The sequence below is a fragment of the Rhyacophila brunnea genome, unplaced genomic scaffold (assembly GCF_057557595.1).
Source record: "Rhyacophila brunnea isolate RB1 unplaced genomic scaffold, BYU_Rbru_1.0 scaffold_24, whole genome shotgun sequence".
NCBI lineage: Eukaryota > Metazoa > Arthropoda > Insecta > Trichoptera > Rhyacophilidae > Rhyacophila > Rhyacophila brunnea.
In genome coordinates, this window is record NW_028232904.1 from 24846165 (window position 1) to 24870597 (window position 24433).

Sequence of the window (24433 nt, forward strand, 5' to 3'; positions counted from 1 at the left end):
CAAAAAGAGGAAGACTGACATAAAAATAATGTTTAAAATCAAGATTTTATTGTGTAATAATTATCTACGCAAACATCAACCAAAAAGTAAAAATCATTATTTGCATTTATTTGCGGGAATAGAAAACTTCGCGGAATAATCATTGCAGATTTTTTTGGATTAATCAATGAACTAGGAATAAGTGTTGCCATTATAATAATAAATAAAGAATATTCTTGGAATACTTATTTGCGGTGATTTATTCAATCAACCATTGTTAAAGTAACCACAAAATTAATTGACGTTTACAGTATCTAATGGAAAATTATAATTTTCGAAGTCACATCACTCTAGAGATTGCAGGTAGATCTTAATTATTTTCATATTAATTTCTCGACTTTTTTCTCGAGATTCAAGAATTCTCGAAAGCACTTATAGTTTTTTAAACTTTTTGTCGAAAATGTCTATGATTTCACTCAGAATCAGAGTCAAAGGCTTTTTTTTACCTTTGAAAACGTTTTTTATCGAGGATATTTTAAAATTCAGGGTGTGGTCAGTAGCTTAGCCTCGTAACAATTTGTCAATTTCTCGAGACTTCCCATTGATGATTTTTGAGAAATAAGAATTTTCAAAATTATATAAAATTAATTTCTCGAAATTCTAGATTGGCCTTTCTGATCATTCTCGATCATAACCTCAAATTGCAGGAAACAACGTTGCAATGATTGTCACTGTTTTGTTTTCTGTGATTCTACTTCCATCTATGCATCGCGTTCTTAATTAGCTAATTTTAAACAAAATTTGACAATATAAGTATATATTTATCACGCCATAAGGATAAATTTTGATTATGTCCTCATTGACTCGTGACCCCTGTGTGTGTTTTGACCCATGGACCATTAACCAGTATTATTAATGACTGAATCAATCCAACAGTATATTATATTATTATGTAGACAAATTCTGAGTATTCGGTATTCTAGACATTGGGTTGAAATCCAGAGTACTAAATTAATTTCTATTAGTACTTCATCGACTGTTTCAATTAAATTACATTGGAACTATGAAGTTCTGCGAAGTTTCAGACCAACAATAATCCAATTCATTACACATAGAAGATGCTGAGTTCAGTATCAAACTCAATTAAATACTATCAATGTTATTTAAAATTTAATAAACTTGTTGTGGCCATCGTAGTATAATATAATATAATATATTAAATCTTTTGGAAGAGAGTTATACACTAATATTTTAGAAAGTATTAATACAATGTGTTTCACAAAGTATTAATATTGATGTTCACAACTAATTTCAATAGAATGTTTGAGACTTTCACGGTTGTTTTTTTATCGTTATAGATTCTAGGGTTTCCTCCGTTCCATTCCTCCTTATTTATTTTTTACTTGACGTTTCGGGTTCGATGCAGAGGCTATTATCAAGAGAGATGTATTATGATTTTTTTTTTCAATTTTAATATGTAGGAATAATATGAAGCAAAAAGCCAAATGGCCTTTTATCCTCGACATCTGTAGTACTCGCGACTGTATACATATTAGCGAAAAGAGCATGGCTTTGAAGGAAAAAAATAAAAAGAAAAATAACTGGGACAAATATGGTTAACACAGTGGTTTCTCCTTCGAATTCACGGCACTGCGGAATACATATGTATTTTTTTAAATATCGGTGCAGATGGAGAAAAAACTAAATGGCATCTTTTTTGTCTCTTAGTGTACGGAAAAAATAAAGACTAAAAAGACTTCAAGAGCAGTATTAACTCATTCGCTGCTGACTATATCTTGAGATTTTAATTAGCACCTTTAAAATGCACGTTAATTACATCGATCGGCCGCCTGGTCATTACGCGCATGTGCGTCTTCAGCGTCCAAAGTATTAATTGCTTGTGGTCTCGGAAATTCCTCGGGGATGGATCGTAATAATTGTTTAGATCTTTGATCAACTGGTTTGTGAAGTCTGCTGTTATGGAGTTGTAGATTTTTTTAGAAAGTTTCAAGACGTGGTCGTAAATGGTTTCTACGTTCAAGTCTCAATGAAGAGTGGTATTGCGTACAAACCATGGGGTATGTGTTATTGTTCTGTATAGTCTGTAGCGTTTTAAATTATTTTATAAGATTAGCATATCTCCAGACGAGAACAGTATATGTCATAATATGACGGGTAATCGCAGTGTAGTGTTGCAGGTGTATGAATGCAAACGTTGCTCTAAGAATGCCAAATGGAATCTGATTCGACAGTGTTGTCTGCAAAATCCAATACTCGATCAGGTATATCTGGTCGTAACGATTGACACATTACTCTGAAGAACGTTTACTCTTAGCTAATCGGGTTCCTTCTGGCATTCTTAGAGCAACGTTTGCATTCATACACCTGCACTACACTTTAAAATAATAAATTTGAGACTGCTCCCTGAAAGCAGAAACGAGTTAGCTCGTTCGACGCGCTCGACACGGCTGCCCATTAAATGGCCATTATATGCAATTAGCATGTTATTTAAATGTGGTAATTAAAAGGTACGCAGTGATTGTGTTAAGAAGACAGTCGAGAAGGGATAAAGGGTGGACACGCCATTTTTGTATAATTTGATGTAGGGATGTTATATAAACGTTTTTTAAAATTGTGAACATCCCCCAATTTTCTCATTCCTTTGTTGTAAATTAAAAATGAAAATTCTGACAACGTGGTTATCAAGTTTTTAATACAACCCTTTTCTAAAAAAATCTCGACTCAATCGTATGCTACTTTTAGTAAGCTTTCGTAAGTTTATCGATCACACCTTTAGAGTAACATATAAAACAGTCTTACTTAGAATTTATTATTTAAAATTTCAATGAGTTAGTTATAATATACGCTACAGTAAAGTTCCAAAGATATCTGATTGTCTGTGGTATTAAATACTTAACATATAATATTTTAAACTTTGAGATAGTATTAATTTACTGTTTTATTGATGTATTGTTTATATTTAAGTAAAAATATAATATACTAGCGTATTTCTGGGGTCCTTTGATGAAATGGACTCTACTGGGGAAAGTTTTTAATGTAAAAGTTTTCACGTAGGTAGGTCGTTCGAGAACACGGTTCAAAGAGAATTTCTTTTTAACGATTTTCATATCAAACATGGTTAGTGTCGTTAGAATAGTATAAGTCCCCGCGCCAACTTTTACGCGTAAAGTTTGTTGTACTCAAAGAATATTGCAACATGATAACATTATAAACTTTTTGACTAAAGAGGTGAACAGTATTCTCACTTTTACTGTACAAACGTTGCAGTTAAAAATAAAGTTTTTAACTTCAATAGTATTAACTGTCAATACTTGGTAGACAGCCAATTCTTACTGCAACCTTTCTTTTCCTTTCTTTTAATATTAAGACGATAAATCAATGAAACAGCAAATGATTTTCAACTATAAGCGCGACGAAATTTTGGACTCGTTGGCATTGGGAGAGCGAACGTCGAGATGTCAATACGTCAATTTGTTTCGTGATGGCGACGGGGGTATTAATTCTTAAATCGTATAAAGATGACTAAAAACGTCAGCCATTTACTTGAAAAAGAAAACATGTCAATGAAAATATTATAATTGTTACTAATAGAACAATAAACAACATTAAATGGACGCATGTTGGATTTATATGACAAAATATATTTCGTTCGGCATGCGTCATTTGCACCCGCGCATCACCTAGCCACGATCTTTTTAGACCATGCCTCAACTGAGGTATAGCCTTAATACTATCGACCAAAGGTAGTTGATGACATTTGAATTTTAAGTCTTATTGATTTAAGTTTTTTACGACTCGGGTTTCGCCTTTCGGCATCTTTGGGTACTGTGTACACTCACCAAAAGGCAAATAAACACTGACACCGAATACTATCAACTATAACTTATATAACAAATCAATAATGAAGTACGTCAAAACTTATCACCAACCTATTAAACACATTGACTGATGACTAGATAATTACTAAGTAATTACCACATTTAAATAGCATGCTAATTATATCTAATGGCCACCCGATCGTTCCGTGCTAGGCGGGTCTTTAGCGTCCAATATATTAAGTCAAGGGTCATAATAAAAAAAATATAACACACAAAATTATGAATAGGTAGTATAGACCCTTTACCTTATCAATGATAATAGATTCGATAAGTGTATAAAAATCGTCAAAACCTAATAATAGATCATTAATAATTATAAACAATAAAATTACTACGCTCAAGAGGTGTAAAATCGTCCATTCTGGAAACAATGGTCACTAATGGAGTTAACTAATGAGAAATATCTATGATAATATCAGTCTTTTAAAGTTATAAGTAAAACAATTAATAATCAATAATATTCTTACATGATACCTTTATATTACGGTAAAAAATGTGATGTTCTTGATTTTTTTTTATTTTATATTAATTCATTATGGAAATAATAATATTGAATATATTCATTTTAATTACCTTAATATGATTGTAATAATATTGTTTGATAAGCTATAGATCCACCAGTATAATTAATTGTCCACTGAGTGAGGGCGCCACATGCTAAAAGGCCAGGCTTATGGTCTGAAAATACCATACAACCTCCATGTTGACCTACGTGGCGCATATGGGCCTTAAGTAAATTATTACCTACAATGACACGAATAATAATAGGGTTGGATCGCAAATATTGGTTGTATACTGTACAGAAATTACTCACCCACTACGCGCAAAGTTTGCCATGTATAGGATAAAGGCTTCAGATAGCGCCACTTCCGACTTGGTGTAGTTCTTCGGGAAGTGGTTAAAACCCTCCACAAGAGGTGCTCCGAACAGGTAAGGAAGCTCTTCTCCGTGTACCGTACCCATCCTCTGGAACAAGCAAAATATGTATATCAATAATAATATAATTACATACATATTGAAATTATCAGTAGCGAAGGGTGTCGGTAGGCTGTAAGATCCGCCATAAATAGTGCACAATAAATTTTGTTAGTTATAAGAATTTGTTTTTATTGAACTAATACTACAATTTATAAATGGTAATGGTGAGAAGTTAAAAATAAATTAAACCGTGCCTTAACGAAACCATAATAGCTTAGGTAAATTTTGGGTGATACGACGTGCACACTTTTTCATTCATACATACATAATTTTGAAAAACACTTTCTGAGAAAATATATTATAACCAATAGAAAAAATATTTTTGAAAAAAGTAAGCCACCCTGGCAGGGAATCGAACCTTGCATCTCCTGAGTTTACGCCACGTCCGTTGTATTTACCTCCATGCTACAAGGCGACAAATTTTAACTATTGGCCTTTTTTAATACCTACTCTTCAGCGTTCTTCTAAATCAAGCTAAGGCCAATAATTATAAAGTTAGTTAGGTATAAAAAGGCCAATAGTTAAAATTTATCGCAATTAGTACGTCGCCTTGTAGCATATAGGTAAATGCAACGAACGGGACGTAAACCCAGGAGATGCAGGGTTCGATTCCCTGCTGGGGTGGCTTACTTTTTTCAAAAAGATTTTTTCTATTGGTTATAATATTATATTTTCTCAGAAAGTGTTTTTCAAAATTGTATTTATTTAATAATCAGAATGGTACATTCTTAAATCTTGTGAATTATTCGCTGAATAAAAGATAATTATAGTTAATTATATTTCGCACCCCCAGTAAAATACTGTCGTAAGTCTGAAATGGGCGTTTTCGAGTTATGGATGTGGTTGGATTCGTATTTTTTTTTGCTATTTTAATAAAATACTATCGTATCTCAAACTCAAATAGTGTCGGAGAGAAAGCAATTAATACAGTACATTACTTTCCGAAAACTGTTGAATAGATAATAAAATAGTGTTGTAACTAAGTTACGACAGTATTTTACAAGAAGCTTTCTAAAAAACTAAAACAATACTTTTCAAAAAAATACTGTTGTAACTCTGTTACTACAGGAAAATCTTGATATACAGCGTAATTTTCTCACTAATTGCATGGATATTATTGTTCCAAAGTATTCAAACAAAAAAAAACTGGAAGCAGCAGAGGCAACAATTTTTGTTATCAACAATTAAATGGAAGTAAAATACAAGAAGTATGCAAAAAATACTTTATCAACACATTTGGGGTGAGTGAAAGGTACTGCTCCACTGCATGGAAAACAAGAGATCTTCTTTCCGGAACGCCAATTCCAGAACAAAGAGATCACAAAAATCACAAAAAAATTAGTGATGTTTAAAAAAATGATATAAGAGCTCACATTAGGTCTTTCCCAGTGATCGAGTAACATTATTTGCGTGCACAGACGTCCAAATTGTATTTAGATTGCTGATTATCAATTGCTGAAATGTATCGGTTATACAAAAAACAACAAGCTGACAGCAATATGCCATTTGGAAAAAAACACTATTATACGCATCTATATTTAATGACGAATTTAATATTGGCTTCTTTAAGCCTAAAAAAAGATTTGTGCGTTGAATGCGACCTATACAATAATTCTTCACCACCAGATGAAAAAAAACAACTTCAAGAAAAATATGAGACACATCAACCTGGAAAAAAGAGGCAAGGGATGAAAAGAACAAAGACGTAGCAGAGTCCCGAACTAATGGCCAAAATAGCGTCATTAATGTAGCTGTATATGATTTGCAGGCTGTTTTACCGCTTCCTTGCGGAAATGTGTCAACTTTCTATTATAAACGAAAGTTTGGCAATGTACAATCGTACAGTCTATAATATCACTGAAAATATTGCAAACTGATACATGTGGGACGAGAGTCAAGCTGCATGAGGATTCAATAAAATTGGTAGCTGTGTACTCGATTACAATGCATGTAAAAAATATCACCACAATGAGCATTTTATTTTTTACAGTGACAATTGTGCCGGGCAGAATAAAAATAAATACATTGCTGCAATGTATTTATATGCCACCGGGAATTCACAAAAAAATAAAACGATCTCTCATAAGTTTTTGGTCACCGGGCATAAACAAAATGAAGGCGATATCGTCCATTCTACAATTGAGCAGCAGAAAACCAGGGCTCTAAAAAGTGGACCAATATCTGTGTTCAGCCAAATGATTACCATTGTACAAACAAGTAAGAAAACAGGACAACCATACATAGTTAAACCCATGACGACAAATAATTTTCTCAACATGAAAAAGCTAGCAGATGAAATCGGTAAAAATTACAACACGGATGAAAATGGAGAAAAAGTTTTGTGGCAGAAGATTAAAGTTATAAAAGTAGACAGAGACTATCCATACATTATTTTTTTTAAAACCAGTTATCATGAAGAATGTAGGAAATTGAATGTTCGACAACAGCAAATAGGCAAACCGTTACCAATGGATGGTCTCAATATATCCAAAGCATATCAAGAGTGGCCAAAAATAACGACAATTATAAAGAAGGATTTGCTTTCCTCTGCACCGCTAAACATCGTGAATTTTATTATGATTTTTTGCTTCTCTTCCAAGTGATGTTTAAAAATTAAAAATCGTATGTAAAAAAATTATTTTCCCATTAAATTAGATAATTAAGTATTTTTTTGTTGTTTTGAACTAATAATTGTATTTTTCTTTTTTTTTTCAATAAATCTTTAAAGATTGTACCATAACTTAATATTTTGAAAACCTTCCTTTACAGTGCCCAACAAATTAGTTGAAATTATTAGAGTGATGGTAGGGAAATTTACATAGAAAGTATTGAGTTGATTCAAATTTTTCCATGAAATTGTCAAATATCCTAATAAAATACAGTCGTAACTCAGAAATATTCAAATATCTCCGTTTGTATATGTTTTAGAGAAAAATGATGAATACAGTTGAAAATAGATCATGTATTTCCATAAAAATGAGTAATAATTTTTACATTCAGACTTTTCCTGTATTTACAAAGAATATTTGAAACTTCAAATGGCTCTCCTGCAAAATGCCAATTTTTGACTTACTACAGTATTTTACTGGGGGTGCGATTTGTTTTCGTTGGATTAAAACATGATACACAATATATCATTGTTCGTTCATTTTTTTTAATTCATTAGCACTGCCTAAGCCAAACTATAATAGATAAATAATATTATAATATCTAAAAAATATTAAAAGTTATGTATGATATAATTACATAATTTTAGATATGTTATAGATAGATGAATATTTTTGACTATTATTTTGGCTTGGTTTCGCAGCGTTTAATTGAATTTTAAAAACTTACCAACACCATCTGTAAATTTTTAGTCTTATTTCAATGAAAATAAATATGACATATGCCTGAAAAAGTTTAGTGTATACTATTTATGGTGGATCTTAACAGCCTACCTTCATATGATATAGAACAGTCTCAAAAATATACATATTATATTTTTAAAAATACACAGATTAAAATAAAGTTACGGTCACATCCATTAAAATATGGGCAAGCACGTTGCCAATTGTATTATTAATCTACTAAGTAATGTTAGTACATGTCGATATATTTTTTTTAACCATGTCCGATCCTAATAAGATCACAATATTCAAATTTTATTTATTTTTTAGATACGTATAGTGAACATTACAAATTATTAATTTAAGACGTTTACAACATGACATTTTTTTAGAAATAAATAAATATTATTAAAACAGTATTATGTAAAAGTTAGTAGAGAAGTGTATAGCCAAAAAAATATTTGAATTAGATACAAGATAGGACACCGAATGAGCTAAGCAGACCCTATCCTAAGGATTTATAAAACAATGCCCACCGTTAATAAACACCTTATCCTAACGCAGGTGGAATATGTCAATATCCGAAGTGATTTGGTTGAAAAGAGTTATTGCCCTTCCAATTGGCATTACCAATGGGAGGTGAGTTCTGCACCTTGGGAGAACAAACAACTGATGCTTCCGATATCTAAGATAGTTGGTAATCTATATAGTGGTTATATCGACAGTTCTTTTTACGAGTAATGTATTTAAGCCACTTGCTCAATATATTAAATAGGTCCATACTCTGCCTCCAAACATTTATGTATTAGCTAGACCCAGGATTTAAATCACCCTCGACTATAGCACAAAATAGTTCATTTTCAATATTTATAACAGTACTTAAATATTAATATTTGTCTAAGCAGCAGCCAATTTCCTATTATAAGACAATCAAAATCCAGCTGCGTCTTATTCCTAGAAGAGACGTCATCTTGTTACTATTATGCAATCCTAGAAGATCATATTTTAATATAAGTTGTAATAACAAAATAACAGATTTTTGTTTTTTCGAGACATGCATGTTACTTACTCGCTCAACCTATTAGTCCACATTCTAGTTTAAACACACATTGAAAAATAACATGTGAATTTCACAGGGTCGGAATTTGCACCCGGGAATCACAACATTTTAAGCCGACGAAGTAACCGCTCGGCCATCATGGGCAGCCAATTTACTGCATGTTAAGTATAATATTGAATACATAATCTGTTAAATAATATTATACTAGCATTGTAATAATGTTAAAATATATTATGTAAATACTAATTAATTTCATGTTTGTTATAAATAACAGATAATTTAAATATGGTAGAGAGCATTGTTTGACTACGTACACTTTCAATTTATGCATAGTGTAAAATGAAAACTGGAATTATATCTAGTATTGACATGTGTATCCCATACAACTATCTAACTGATTATCAGAAGTATTGGTTATTTGTTTTTTAAGGTGTAAAACTAACTTGCTAATTATTGACTTCAGTCAGAATTGTGTTTTAAATATTCTGCCACTGTATAGGTAAAGATTTCAGAAGAATTTAACTTCAAAACTCTTTATTTCTACAAGCACATGATGTCGAAATTATTATTTAAAATAGGCTGGGATAATAAAATTAATTATCGAACATTTTGCAAAGGTGAACTAAATTGATTAGACACCCTTTCATTACAGTGTCAGTATTTATAGCATTGTAGAATTATCAAACATCTCTTAATCCACACTTATTGAATAATAATATGGTTAGCCAAAATATGTGTTCAAACTTAGGTAAATTATTATGATGAATAGTTTAAAAAACAATGACATTCACAGAGGCATAATGGATAAAGTATTATAGGCCTATATTAAAAAGAGGAAATTAGAGTGTTTTGGACGTTTGATGTGAAGCAATAAATAAAAGCTCGATTATCTACATGGCTAGATACAAGAGTCAGTGAGTGATGACAGTGCATTTCCTGACCGAAGAATCCAAGAGAGTGGAAGAAAAAAAAACAAGGCGTAATGTGAACACGAAAAAGAAATATTTTATCATAATTTTATTTATTAAGTAATATATCGATGGCACAGTATTGGACAGTAGCAACTCAAAAAACGTAGTTTTGAGATAATCACGCTTTAATATTCGAATATTTTACAAAACCCACACAAGATTTGACAAGTTTTGAAGGAAACTTGTCAGAATGTATCTATTCGAAATTGAAACGAAGGAATGGTTAATCTCCAGTTTTAAATGGAAACAATTCGTGTAAAAAACTGATTTTGTTTGAAAATTTGTAAATTTCAAATAGATTTCCTGGCTCTCAGGGTATCTAAATTATTTTTTTCGAATTATTTCTGAACAAAACTGGCAAGAGCTCATTTTTACGAATATTTTGTTACCAATTTTGTGAAATGTCGAATTTTTGACCTTGCTACCGTTCAGTACTGGGCCATCTATAATTTCGACGATTTTCTCTTATTGATTATATTGTCGGAACAATTATGGTGGCTTTAATACAATATAAAATGTCCTACCCATCCACGTTATCCTTGTTAGGCTTATTATAAATAGGCAGTCTTTCTGCAGCCGTGTGCTTGTAAGCACGTTTGATCTATAAAACATTAAGACGTCATTTACGTTCACTGGTGTTGCCACGCACAAGGTGACTCAATAAACAGAAACGCGCGAGAGTGGTAGTGCGAGTGAGTGACAACCAGACCATGGACTCAGCCTCATCATCCTTAAATACAACCCCCTCAGCATCCGAATCATTCCGTTATATTACAGTCCACTGAACAGTGCAGCCATATATAATATTATTTTTGAAATCAGAAGTTAATAATAGTCCCGTACCTACATTTAAACTTATAATAATAATCTAAAGTCGAATAACCTCACAAAACCACCAGTCACGGGTCATGATCGACCGTGATGAAAGTTAAGTTTAGTTAGCTCAAGACATCGTGTGCGTGTTAGCTTGTTACCGCTAAACTACAGTTTATTGATTAATTCAATTATTTTACAGACTGATTCAGAAGTTGTTCGTCGGCCACGGCCGAGTCAGCTTGATATAGTGTGACCGTCGACCAAGTGATCCTTCTGAATACCTGGGAAGCCGTGATACTGGTTCTCATCATTCATTCAACCAATCATCATCATTCATCAACCTCATAATATTATATCACACACCAACAAACAACACTGCGCGAGTTATAGTGCAAACAGACCACGGAGCCATCACCAACATCATAAAAGGTCAGTGTCTAACATCATATTAACCCACCCACCCTTAGATCTGGAATCCACCAACCAGCATCACCTTAAAATTACAGCCTACTGCTAAAAGCGCAACCATAAAGTTTATGAATGAAATAAATTATATTACCTTCAGGTCATAATTATTTTTTCAATAATCAAATATTACACTTCGAACAAAAATACTTTAGCTGATGTTGTCGATGGCTGTTAAAAATATTATGTACATAATATTACATTAACAATATAATATTATTGACAATGCTGAATGTAAGTATCAGTAGAAAACTGTGCATGTTTTACAAATATCAATGAATTGGACTAGGTTGAATGAGTTAAATGGTATTATAATTATTATAATATAATGACCTCATATTATCATCAACCGCAAGGGAACAGTTCGGTGATGAGAAATAAAGCGGAAAACACATTTTGAAAATACCAGATATACTGGATTATTTGTTAGTCTGGGTAAGTTTAGGTTAGGTTGGGTTAGGTTAGGTTTGGTTAACAAATAATCCAGTATATCGGCTATTTTCAAAATGTGTTTGCCGCTGTATTCCTCATAACCGAACTGTACCAAAAAAAGAATTTCGTTTTAGGTTAGTATTTTAAAATTGTATTTGTTTTACAAATTCTTATCATATTTGTATAAATTAAATTGCATTATAAAATATAATATTAGCTTCGGCGTGGCTTGGAGTGCACAATATTGTTTTTCGTTGCACTTGGAAATATGCGGATTGCGCAAAGTTCGTCGTTGAAATGTCCGTTACCACTTGTCGTGATTATCCGGTTGTATAAATGAGTGAAAGCTCCCTACCGGAAATGCCAGCCGTTTATTAGAAATTCCTTCAAAGCCCGCTTCAAACAACACGCCAGACGGTCAACTTTCAAGGTTTACTTTACACGAACGCGTCATTAGTACAAAGGATGTTTATGAATAGAACTCGATATTAAATAGTCTCTTCCGTTCCGTTATAAATTCTAAATAGTAATAGGTATAATAAATAAAATAGTCTAATATAGTACTATATATATATATAATAATATATATAATATATATAATATACATACATAATACACATACATATAATTACATAATATAATATACATACCTATATAATAATATATATAATACAATGAGTGTCTTGTATTTTTCCTCTTTAACACACTAAGCTATGAAGCCAAATTAAAGTAGTGTAGTGGTAGCTGTAAATAGTGGCGAAGGGTAGAAGTAGACTGTTAAGATCCGTCATAAGTAGTCTACACTAAATTTTGTCAGTCAAACGTATTTGTTTGCATTGAAGTAAGATAATAGTAAAAAAAATACTCGTCTATCTATAATTATCGAAATCTTTGCAATTAAGGCTATACCTCAGTTGAGGCACGATCTAAAAAGATCGTGGCTAGACGATGCGCGGATTGCGGGTCGCGGGTGCAAATGACGCATGCCGAACGAAATATAATTTGTCATTTAAATCCAACATGCGTCCATTTAGTTTATTGTTCTAATAGTAACAATAATAATATATTCATTGACATGTTTTCTTTTTCAAGTAAATGGGTAACGTTTTTAGTCATCTTAACACGATTTAAGAAGCAATACTCCGTTGCCATTACGAAACAAATTGACGTGTTCCCAGCTTGACGTTCTCTCTCCGAATGCCAGCGAGTCCAAAATTTCGTCGTGCCTATAGTTGAAAATCATTTGCCGTTTCACTGATGTATCGTCTTAAATCATATATAACATTGGATATGATCCAACAATATGTGTAATATGTATTCTTAATCCAACAAAAACAAATAAGTATGAATGAAAAAATGTGCACAATTTTGTCGTGTCGTCCGAAATATATAAATACTATTATGGCTTGGTTTGGGTAGAGTATATTTTTTTGATTTTTAAAAACCAACCAACACCATCTGTAAATTGAAGTCTTAGTTCAATAAAAACAAATACATATGACTAACAAAGTTCAATGTGCACTATTTTTGTCGGCTCTTATAGTGCAGTGCGTAAGGCGCTGTCCTTCCATCCGAATTTCTGGGTTCGATTCCTGGTGAAAACACAATATTTATGTGATTTTCTTAAATTCTGCGTATTTGTGATTGTTCAAAATTACTAAAAACTACCTTGTACCTATTTATAGCGGAACTTAACAGTCTATCTCTGCTTTTAGATACTGATGTAAAATAATAATACAAATCGAGCCCGGAACCATTTATATGAGAAGCAAAAAATACCCAATGATGTGAAATCTGCTCCTAACTCACTTTTGCTTTCATTTTCAGCCGCTCTATAAATCATTTGATTTAACCTTCTCCATACGCGTATGAATGAGAACAAGAGATGGAGTTTGTTACAATTAAAAAATAACAAAAATTTACAATATAATATTAAGTTTACATCAAATTAAAAGCTTTGTAAGCTAATGAAACACTTATGAACGGCCGATAAAGGCAATATTAAATCTTCCTCTTTGGGATAAAAAAAAGAATTATTGCCTATTAGATCCAAACTGTGGGTCCAAATACACAATGAAAAATAGATGATTTTTTTGCCAGACCCATGATATTATAAGCATACACAATACCCACTACACCAAGGGTCGGCAAACAACGGCTCGCGAGCCGCATTTGGCTCTTTGGGTATTGGCGTGCGGCTCTTTGCCAAATTCCCAATTTTTACAAAAAAAATTGCAAAATTCACAATTTTTATTTTTTGTCATTGATTTATACACTTATTATATTATATATTGACATTATCGCGAGCCTAATTTTGCCTCGAGGATTTGGAGAGAGAAAAATGCAATTTAATTTCACAACACAAGTGGGGTGCTCTAAAAGATCAAATAAAGTAGATACTACGATTTTTAATACATATTATGGAATAGCTTTCTGAACTCATATTCGAGTCTACATAATAATATGTATGTGAACAATCATTTTCAAACATGAACAATATAAATAGCATTTAGAGAAGCCAAATAACCGATGAGAATTTTTTGGAGTCGCGCTTGAAATTAAAAACTACAAGTTACATTTACCAAACATACACACTCTCCAAAGAAATACAAGGAAGGTCATTGTTCACATTAGTTTTAAGGAATGAGTAAAAATTGCATGTAATTCATATTCTGTAAAAATTATATTTATAATGTCAACAATAAAAACATATAATATTAAGGTATTTACGTTAGTTTTATTCGGGAAATCTTCTTCATTTAATAAATAAACAATTATAAAATGTAATTAATTCATTTAAATAAATCATATTTATAAAAATATACGTATGGCTCTCGAAATTTTTTTTAACCGTTGTGCTACTCATATTTGGCTCTTTTGGTTCAAGATTTTGCCGACCCCTGCACTAGACCATGGTGGGCATAGATTGAGATGTGGAATTTATGATTTATTCTAAATATATTATCAATAATCTATCCCTCGGTGTACTAACAAAAAAAGCTAAAACCCCATTGATAGTTTAAATAACATATAATATTATAAATATATTTAATATAATTAATAAATAATAAAATTAATAAATATATTAAATATATCTAATATAATATATATTTAATAATTAATAATGTAAAGAATATTATTTAAAAAAAAAAAACATAAATTACACTTAAACTTCCAAGAGAGCTTTTGAAATAAGATGTTAGTTACAAATAAAAAGTAATTCTTTTGGTGAGCAAACAATACATCAGGCTGCATTCAAAGTGCCTGCAATTCCTTTACTTGTGAGTGAAAATGTGAACCTACAGTGGACTAACAGATATTCTGTCGGAACTTTTGAATGGACTAGCATTGCGAAAGTTTGCGGGACAAATGCGAGTTGAGATAAGTTTTGGCACTTAATGTTTTTACTGTTAGCTAAATGAAAATTGTATAATATGAAAGTAAGCAATGAAAGTAATGTACAAATAGATGACCAAGACAGTAAAACTAAAATTGTAACTACGTGCTATCATTCATAATGTATCCGTTTACCATGGTGAAACAACATAATAATTGGCATTTAATCTATTTCTAGACGTATGTTTATTATTAAAATGCACTGCAGTGTGAGTTGAGGAATAACCAAATGTCTGAAAACACCATATATCTACGTTTACAATGTTTTAAGTAGTCTATATAATATAATACAGAAGAAATCAACAAGAGAATCATGTCTGCGAATAAATGCTACTTTGGTCTGTTAAGACATTTTAAGTCCCGCTTACTATCTCGCCGAACTAAAAGCACTATTTACAAGACACAAGCCAGTGCTCACCTACGCATCGGAAACCTGGACATTAACTCTGCAAAACGAACGAGGCCTTCTTTGAAAGTAAAATTCTCCGCTGTATATATGGACCGATCAGGGATGGCACCAATGGAGGAGAAGATATAATGCTGAGCTCTACAGGCTGTACAAAGATTGCAGCGCAGTTCAATCAATTAAGATTGGGAGACTACGATGGCTAGGTCATGTGCACCGTATGAATGAAAATAAACCAGCAAAGAGAGTGATGTCCAGCAATCCAATAGGACGTAGAAGAAGAGGGAGGCCAAAGATTCGTTGGTTAGATGGAGCTGCCAGTGACTGCCGTATTTTGGGGGTACCAAATTGGAAAGCGGCCACACTGGATAGGGACAGGTGGAGGGAGCTGTTGGAGGAGGCCAGGACCCACATCAAGTTGTCGCGCCCCTGATGATGATGATTATATAATATAATATTTTTATAGGTTGCGCTGGTAAGTCTGAGTGTGCCCGGCAATAAGTCAAATGAAAAGATTGTTAAGGTATTATCCGATGTATAGTAACTATATACTGCCTTCTTGGAATTTTGTAGTCTAGGTAGATAATTTTTTTTAAAGTTCATACACAAAATAAATTGAACTTAACTTCACAATCTTAGGCCGTCAAATGCTGGCGTTGGCTAGTTTATGTAGGGTCCTATAAATGTAATATAGGTACTAATATTTTGTTGATATTTTGCAATTTTCCAGAAGCTGGACTTCATGAAGCAGCAGTGAATAGCCTGGATGGAGGTAAATACTGGAAAATAACATGACACACATAGGGTTATATTGCCAAGAAAAATAAAAAGATAAAATTCAATATTCTAAGTAGGTACCTACTGATTGCCATGTTTGTATAATATATCTCATAATATAATCACCTATTTCCATATTGTCCAAAACTAACCTAACACAATACATATTTTTTGGTAGGTAAATGTTTTTTCCAATACTCTCTGAAATGCTTTATTATAATATTGCATTACTTATTAATTTTCGGCAATCGGCTTTTCTATAATTGTGTATGTAAAGTATTGAATTACCTTAATTACTAACTAGGATCACTCGAAACTTTTGTAATAACGTACTTTCACTTGCCAATAATTTATTAATTTTTTTAATAAACAAATAATTCACAATATTAAAGAATGTAATATTATTTTATTGAAAATTTAATATTATTATTGTTTTGTTAAATAATGATCATAAAGTAAACGAAACTATTACTAGTATCAAAAATAGCGACACCTAACATCAACCCAAGTTTTGTCATTAACAACGAACCAATTGAACGTGTGACCCAATATAAATATATTTGTGTCAATGAGAAATGGGGCCAGTCTCAGGAAATAAAGACTTGATTTGAGATTGTAAGAAGTGCCTTTCTCAAAATAAGACACCTCCTTAGCAATCAAGACCTTAATCTAGGTCTGATACTGAGTCTGGTACGTTGTTATGTTCTCTGAATTCTTTTCTATGGTGTGAAAGTATGTCGCTAAGCCAAGAGATGTCACAGAGAAATGAAGCTTTCGAGACGAGGCTGTATAGACGCATCCTCAAAATTCCTTGGACTGATCAGGTGACAAATGTTGAAGTTCTTAATCGAATAGGAAAGGACCGATAAGTTCTACGTATTATCAAAACCAGGAAACTAAAGAACCTCGGCAACATTATGAGAGCAACACAGCATCCCCAACTTGTTATTTAAAGAAAGATCAATGGTAAGCGTAGCATTGGACGACGCCGTATTTCATGGCTTGTGATTGGTACGAGTTCTGCTGGACTGTTCCGGGTAGCATTTTCCATTTTTTAATTGTCAATTTTTCCACGTAGTCAGCTATATCCGTTGATGCAAACTCCATATCGTAGCTGACTCAATTATAATAATTATTTCCTAAATATTATTTTTAAGATATTATTTTGATTGTGAGTACGTCAATAAATAGCGGATCATAATTCATTGCACATGAAAAGTTTCTGTTAGTATCTCAGTCTTTGTATCGCTCTGCACAATATCTAATTCTACCGAGATTTGGACCTCGGAACAGTATCATAACTACTGTAACATATTCTTATACCGAGTGTTTACGCTACAAATAAAACTCGCTTCTCTATCCATCGGAGCAATCACCAAATCTCGACTTCTTCATCCACAACATCATGACTTCCACAGTGATAATCCCCATACAGCCATGATGACATAAATGGTAGACAATCTCTACTAGGGGATGGCACAATAAGAAAAAGAAATAAAATAAACATACATATATCGATCAATGAATCAATCGAATCATCGAGCATAAGTTTCAAATACGAGATAGCTAGTATTGTAATATATAATTTAAAGCCATTCTGTTACGAGTATCTTTTTATAAGGCATGTGCGTTTTGGGTTTAATATATATTTTTAGAAACTATTAAACTTTTTCAAAAAAAGAATTTAAAAATATTGTGATGGTACGAGTATATAAGCCTTGTATGTTTTTTTATATTTATCGAAAATACATTTTATCCAGTGCTTCAGCTGTACATAATGATAAATAACTATTAGCTAATTAAATATTCTATAGCAATTTTGCCAGCCAAATGCGAAATAAAAATACACGATCATTTAGTATTACGCAATGCGTGTTCATGATTCTACAAAAAAGTAAGCAAAAAAAACTATTAACATAAAAAAGATACAGGGTGTTTTATTAGTAGTTTAATTATAATTTTTAATTAAATAAATTTATAAACAAATGTAAATTAATATGTTATTTATTGTGGATGCTAGGAGTATCGTAGACGACTAAACGGATGAGCGAATTAATCATCAGTGAACTCCAGATTTGAGAAAGATTCCTTTACAGCTTCAGACAAAACATTTAAAATCACCAAGACAACGTACCGTCGCTCAAAAAACAGTTGCAATGACATTTTCTAAATATGTCCCCGTGTAACTTCTTCCTGTTTACGAGCTAACGAATTTCAAAAAATGGATAATTCTTTGACCAAAGATCCTCTCATGGGCGACAATATTGTTGCAAAAAAGTATTTTTATTATTTTATATCAAACTTTTGAAACGACCAGTGTACTAGCAGTAGTCACGTTTCATAGTAATTATATAATTATTTTAAGAATCGCGTTTACAACATGTATAAAACGCTAAAAACGAGAAGTTCAGTAAGCTTTAGCTTGCAGGATGACGATCATATCCTCTGGCAGTGTCCCCATATGTCGGATGAAAGGGAAGAGCTTTTCAAGTCCGTCCGACCCTCAGTTGGACCAGTCGGCCATTGTCGCATTTTATAGGGAGCGAGAAGGTCTTTTCTTATCGAGAATTGACCGTAATACATTAAATTAGGAATTTTATTGTAAATTGAAAGTAGAAATCACACACACTAGAGTGTAGGCCAACCAAGATCTAGAAAAGTTGCTCCTGGAACACTTTCGGCATAAATTTGAAGAGCGCCTAACGTTCGTTACGCCACGGTATATACCTGCACAATAGGTGTGTAGACGTGGCGGGTGGTGGAGGGAAAATCAAGCTTTTAGTTAATCGTGTGTGGGCATGCCTTAGGGAAAATCTTTTGGATAAATTGACACAGTAACCATATTAATTAAGAAAAGATTTTTTACACACATTGGATTTAATTTTGTAAAAACGTGACTTAGGGCCCACATGCACCACGTATCTTTAGAAGTATCTTCAAATGTAGTAACGATGCCCATTTTTTGAATAATAAAATGCCTAATTCTGATCAAATTTGTGATCACAGAGATTATAATCATATTTTTTTTTATTATTTATTTTACTCATGGTTGTATAAATGCGTTCTAAAATTAATAAATCTAAAAAATCTTAACACCACCGCATATGGATGTACTGAAATATGACTATATTCTAAAATATTAGATCGATAGGTTTATAAGAATAGTATTTTATGTAATAAAAATACTTCATGCAGTCATCAAATGTTTAAAATAAATATAAAGGATAATAAGGCTTCAAAATTATATAAATAGATTATCTACAACGTTTAAGGAATGTCCAGGGTTATGCTCTGAAAATACCATAAAAGCTCCATTTTGACCTACGTGGCGCACGTGGGCCGTTAAGAACTTTTACCTCGCACAGATTTTATATAGTTATATTATTTAATTATGTTTTAATATGGCTTTTTAATAATCAAAATGTTATTGGTAATCATCCTGTGTACATGTCTTTTTGAATTGAAAAAGCTGTATTAGACAAACGCTTGGCTTTTTCGTTGTATTTCCATTGTCGGCCAAGATATGTATATATGTACTAAACTGGCAGTTTTTCTCCGGCACTCTGACTTTTCCAGCGTAATAATTCATTGTTGTATTGCTTTCCGGACGACCTTCGAGCCTTGTTTTCGGGCCTAAACGATGTTTTCGGCCCAAAATGTTACACGTCAATAGAGGCAGCGGAGCTTTGTAGGGCAATCACTGCTGTATCTCTTATGTTTTCGCTTCGTTTCGACTGAGACATAATTTTTGGCTCAAGAAGTTACGAGATAATAATATAAGTGACAGCGTCAAAACGGATAGTAGGAAATTTCTATACAAAACTTTATAATACATTAATTAATCTAGTATCTTACTTACTGGGCATTCGATGGAAGGAGATTGTATTATACAATGTATTTTGTATTGATCGAAGTATGGTTCCACGATATTCTGATAAAATATTTATTTATACTTATACTTTGATTGATAAACCAATTATTTTTATTTTTAATTGGTTTTAAAATTTTATCTGAATTTTGGACATCTCACGGAGAATATTAGTAATATAGTATTGTTTTTCTTAGTATTTAATGTTAACTACTTGTTTCAAACAGACATTGAAAACAAAATGTGATTTTACTAAATCCGGGATTGAAACTCGAACCTTACGAATTTATAAGCCGAAACGTTACCGTGGGCCATTTTTATAGTATTGGTATATCTATTATTATAGATAAACGTAATAACTGTACTTCAATAATATGCAATAATGCAGTTTGAAAAAAAGACAATTACCGTTTCTTTAAATAACAAATTAATTTTTAATCCAAATTAAATGAAAATATGGTTTCAAAAAACTGTTTCAAAATATTATCAATCAAAAAGCTCAAAATATATGTCATCAGGAAATTTGATAATTGGATCGAATCAGTCTCTATTATATAATATACACATTGATAACCGATCGGTAAATTCATAAATATATCGTGTAAAATTACCATACAATTATAAAATAGCACATAACTTACTAACGACTTAAAGAATGTATAGTATATTTTTTAAATAACTCTTATTTTATTATAAAAGTTAGCCGATGGTCAGATAAATAATACATAATAATTGAAATCTGTTCATAACAATAAACCGGTGACGCCTATAAAATAGTAATAATATATTATATTAAAATATTTCGTTTTGAATGTTGTTGAATTGTGTTGAGTACCGATTATTATGCAAACACGAAATAATGGTATTATTCATCGATCTACTACTCAGGGGTTCTCCACTCACTGAGCGGCATTTATTATTATAGCACAATGCCATGTCATTTACTTAGCGACTGAGATATAATTAGACACGTAGTCTTATTTGTCTCCTAATTCATTTGGTTTTTTTGGCTGATATTTCAGCGTTATGCCCAACATACACTTTACCACGCCACGTAGCGATATTTATTGATTATTACGCAGTATTAATTATAATAATATAGTATTATTTGTATACTATAAAAATCAGATCAACCTTTTATGTAAGCAAGCATTGACTGACCAAGTGTTACAATGTTAACAATAATTATTGAGTGTTTCACAAACATAGTGAACCAAGTCCATTCTGGTTATTTTTGAGTAAGCTAGGTTCAAATATAATATTTGAGTAATTCTTATTCTGGAAGGGTATGATTTTCCTTACACAATAACTTACATGTACTTAAAATAACAATTCAGAATTGCAATGATACCCAGTGACGTCCCTAGACAAAATGCCGCCCCTAGGCAGTGCCAAAATGCCACCACATTTTTTTATACAGTACTTTTTATCATCCTTTCATGACTCCAATATCTAAGAATTGTGTTGTATGGATACATTACTAATAAGATATATGTATCTACTTATACTACTAAATCTAACTTAAATACCATCTCTGCTTCAATAGACAATATTGCGAGTCTACGGTTTCAGATAGGTACATTTAAAAATACACCTGACAGCTTCCATAACTCGCGAGTGACTGTGAAGAACGTGACGTCCAAGGACAATGGAAGTAAACTAGCCATCACGAACCCGACAAAAAAATAAAGTCCTGTTGAAAATTGTATAGTACTTATTAATATCTACATATATTTTGTTTCCAATCAGTGAGCTGATTTTTATAATGGAAAGATATTTCCGTTATTACTAAGTTCAAGTAGATTTCTATAGGTATATACCTAATGATTCTCCTCGATTTGCCGCCCTTTGAGTAACTGCCGCCCCCAAGCGACGCTCAATCTGTCTACCCCCACGGGACATCACTGCATACCCTTACAGTATTAGAAATACTCAAATATGTTTGAACCTAGATTACCCAAAAATAACCAGAATGGACTTGGTTCACTATGCTTGTGAAACACTCAATTATTCTAGAAATATTTCCCAATTAATGGGGACACTTGCATTCGTTGTGCTTGTATTTATTCAATTATTTGCCGATAAAGTAGCAATCAAACAGTTTATAGTTAATATTAAATATTAGAATATAATTATCCAGTTTACATTGTGTAGTTTTAATTTTTAATTTTAATAATAATTCATGGAAAATCAGTATTATCAAAAGTGCAGTGTGATATGCTTTGTGCTTTATTGAAAAATAATATACAATACAGCAATAAATAGTATAAGTTTATATCCAAGGCAATGAAAAATCCTTTCTGCGTATTTTTGCGCTCACATTCTAGTTTTCAGTTTACCATATTTTCCTTAAATAAATGCAAGTGTTTTATACAAGATTTATCATTTATCCATATATCTGGGCCATCCAGGGCAACAAACAAACGCATACATGTCCCCTATAAACGCCCCCTATATTTTTCCGAATCCTTGCACCGAATCAAAACCAGAAAATGGGGGTGAGACATTAGGGGTGAAGGCTCTGCTATATTTCACCCCCCGGTTGGATCTGTTCCAAATATAAATGTTCCTCAAGGAATTCTGCTGGTCTACACAGCTTTAACACATTAAACATGGGTAGAATACTGCAATCAAAATATTATTTAACAGCGATAATATTTTTAATATAACTACCACTATGTATTATTTATATTTTTTTACTGTTTTATTCTCGGTGTAATGGTTATTCTATTCAATTATTTATTATAGCCACTTAATAATTAATTTTTTAGTTATATTATCTCGAAAAGAAAATCGAGCATAATATCTTTTTATCGTTTAATCTGGAAACCATTATTTAGAAATCTATAAGTGAATGTTAAGTATCAAATCGATAGCTACGTAAAAATAAAAGTTTACTTTTATCTGAAGACTATTAAATGAAGACCCCATGATGTTACGAGTACCGGACCATCTTCAAAATCAAATTTATTGAACTCTACAAATTACAAATTAAAGACGTTCACAACATTACATGAAAAAAATCAAGAAACAATAAAGTATATCCACTTTATAAAAAAATATACACACATAATTTGAAAACACTTCTGAAAAAATATACATATAACTAATAGAATAGATATGTTTTGAAAAATCGGGATTCGCGCCCACGCACATCAAACACAATACTATCGGCGTTCTATCTAATTGCGACAAATTTTTACTAATGGCTCTTACAATACTCTCTGAAGCGCTTACTATATTGAGTTACTATTGGCAATCGGTTTATGTATTTTTAATCAAAGTAGGTATTAATCACTTTAAGTACTAACCGACATCGCGGACCACTCCAAGATTTTTTATCGTAACTTATTTGAACTTGCTAATGATTTAATTACCTAACTATTTTTTAGTCAACGAATAAAAAAATAGCTAATTAAAAATATATACATTGGACTTTTTTATAATATGACACATTTAAAAATTAGATTGTTAAGACAGTATTAAAAAATATAACATTTACGTTTTGTCATTCGCTAAACGATTGCGCGATTTCACAGTTGAAGTACCTAAGTCCGCCAAATTGATAAAAAAAAATTATTCCAACGGATTGTAAGTTATTCTAGCACGAATTTAATGATAAGAAATAACGTTTAGTTTAGATTTAGTACACTAAAAAAGATTATTTGTAAAATCACAACGATATCTAAAAAAAATATTTTCGTATATTAAATTTGTCAGTCTTAAGGCAATGTATGATATGAATCGAAAATGTATAGGCATATCGACGGCCCCAGGAAAAACCGGTGTAAGTCTAAAATCACAAATGTTCAGGAGAGCGAAAAAACTAAAATATTTACGCTATTAAATTCATCATATAAAATGAGTGAGTTTTTTCTAATCTTATTTAAGTAAATCAGATAGACCATTTTATGTTCTATATTTCTATCAAAATTTAATGGTGATTAATTGATTAACAGCTAAGATAAATGACCAAAAATCGTTTTTATTTGGAATAATATTACGCGCTTGATGTTTTGACTCGGTTCAACATGCTTTTGCGCGGACAAAATAGATC

The 24433-nt window shown here is 31.8% G+C and overlaps 1 protein-coding gene across 1 annotated transcript in view; it reads right to left on the bottom strand.

Annotated features, from left to right (window-relative positions):
• Positions 1-24433, bottom strand: part of LOC147069232 (neuroligin-4, X-linked-like) — a 748531-nt gene that overhangs the window by 76246 nt on the left and 647852 nt on the right. Inside the window, exon 8 of the mRNA XM_085951637.1 lies at positions 4693-4844. Within this exon, the coding sequence (XP_085807763.1) occupies positions 4693-4844 (152 nt within the window). The remainder of the gene's footprint in view (positions 1-4692; positions 4845-24433) is intronic.